The 1,672-nt window shown below is 52.4% G+C and overlaps 1 protein-coding gene across 1 annotated transcript in view; it reads left to right on the top strand.

Moving 5' to 3' along the window:
• Nucleotides 1-17: 17 nt before the first annotated feature.
• LOC109861209 overlaps nucleotides 18-1,672 on the top strand; it is a 2,452-nt gene continuing 797 nt past the window's right edge. The window contains exons 1-2 of the mRNA XM_020440764.1: nucleotides 18-1,313; nucleotides 1,413-1,667. Of these exons, the coding sequence (XP_020296353.1) occupies nucleotides 18-1,313; nucleotides 1,413-1,667 (1,551 nt within the window). The remainder of the gene's footprint in view (nucleotides 1,314-1,412; nucleotides 1,668-1,672) is intronic.

Genomic DNA, 1,672 nt, shown 5'->3' with positions numbered 1-1,672 from the left:
TTGACAGTATCAACTATATGCCGATGCGTTTGTCAGCTCTGCCGAAGGCTTTTGGTTTGCGGGGTGGGGTGGAAAAGGGATATTTTCCGCATTTATTTAACACACTCGCGAATCAGTCGTACGTCGGTCCGTTACCAGCCGTTGAATATTACTCGCTGGATAGTATGTCTAGCGAAGAACGCGAACGTTTTTTGTCGTGGCACGCGGAACAGATGCGCGAAAACGCAGTTTTTGACTTTCAACGCGAGATAGTTCGTTATTGTCGTAACGACGTCTTGCGGCGAGCGTGCATGGCCTTCCGCAAGATATTTCTCGAGCGCGGAAACGTATGTCCGTTCGAAGAATGCACGACCATCGCTTCCACATGTATGCGCGTTTTCCGCAAAAACTTTTTACGTGAGGAAGAGATCGGCGTCATTCCTCGCGGCGGATATTACCTCGCGGATACGCAATCCCGCAAAGCTCTGCAGTGGCTGGTGTGGAAGGAGCGCGAGCTCGGCCGCATCATTGTTCACGCGGGTCACGGGCGAGAACATCGTCTCGCGGAAGTCGGAGGCATTCCCGTCGACAGGTATTACGAGACGGCGAACGGTGAGCGTCACGTGTTGCAATACCACGGCTGCTTTTGGCACGGATGTCCCGTGTGTTTTAAAACGGAACGCGACAAACGTCTCTGCACGGAGGAACGCGAAGTGTACGACACGATGAACTCGCGATACGAGCGTACACTGACAACGTCATGGCGTCTTCGCAAACGAGGGTACATCGTGACGGAGAAATGGGAGTGCGCTTTTGATCGCGATACGCGGGAAAATCGCGAAATGCGAGCGTGTTTAGACCAACATCCGATGCTCGCGGCTGAACCGCTTTCACCGCGTGACGCGATTTTCGGCGGTCGAACGAGAAACATCGCGATTCGGCGCGAAGTTACGGGTACGGAGAAAATACGTTACATAGACGTGTGTTCTCTATACCTTTACGTGTTGAAAACCGGCGCTTTCCCGATTGGACATCCGAAAATTCTTGTCGGACAAAAAGAGTGCGCCTCGCTCATCGGAACGATGCCCGGTGTCGATTTTTCCGCGGTCGAGGGGCTTGTGCGTTGTAGAATGCTCCCTTCGCGCAATCTCTTTCACCCTGTACTCCCGTACCGCGTGCAGGGCAAACTGCTGTTTGCCTTGTGCCGCAGTTGNTGCGAAAACTTCTCACAGACACAGTGCTCGCACGAAAATCCGCGCGATCGCGAATTCGAAGACGTGTGGGTATCGTGTAAATTACGCAAAGCTGTGGAGAAGGGTTATCTCGTGACTGCAGTGAGCGAAATATGGCAATACGAAACGAGCCGATACGACGCTGATACGCGTCGAGGGGGATTATTTGCCGAATACATAAACTGTTTTCTGAAATTGAAGCAAGAGGCGAGCGGATGGCCGAGCGAATGCGTGGACGACCAATCTAAAGAACGATATCTTCGAGAATACGAAGCAGTCGAGAGTATCGCTCTAGATAGAGCAAACATTGGGCAAAATCCGGGTTTACGCTCGGTCGCAAAGCTGTGCCTCAATTCGTTTTGGGGAAAATTCGGGCAACGATCGAACTTGACGAGTACCGAGGTGGTAAAGTCGCAGGAACGTCTCGTATCGCTATTGTCGAGCCCCGAGCACGAGGTAAC

The sequence above is a fragment of the Pseudomyrmex gracilis genome, unplaced genomic scaffold (assembly GCF_002006095.1).
Source record: "Pseudomyrmex gracilis isolate BER0280 unplaced genomic scaffold, ASM200609v1 scaffold_636, whole genome shotgun sequence".
NCBI lineage: Eukaryota > Metazoa > Arthropoda > Insecta > Hymenoptera > Formicidae > Pseudomyrmex > Pseudomyrmex gracilis.
This window is presented reverse-complemented; position numbering and strand designations above follow the sequence as displayed.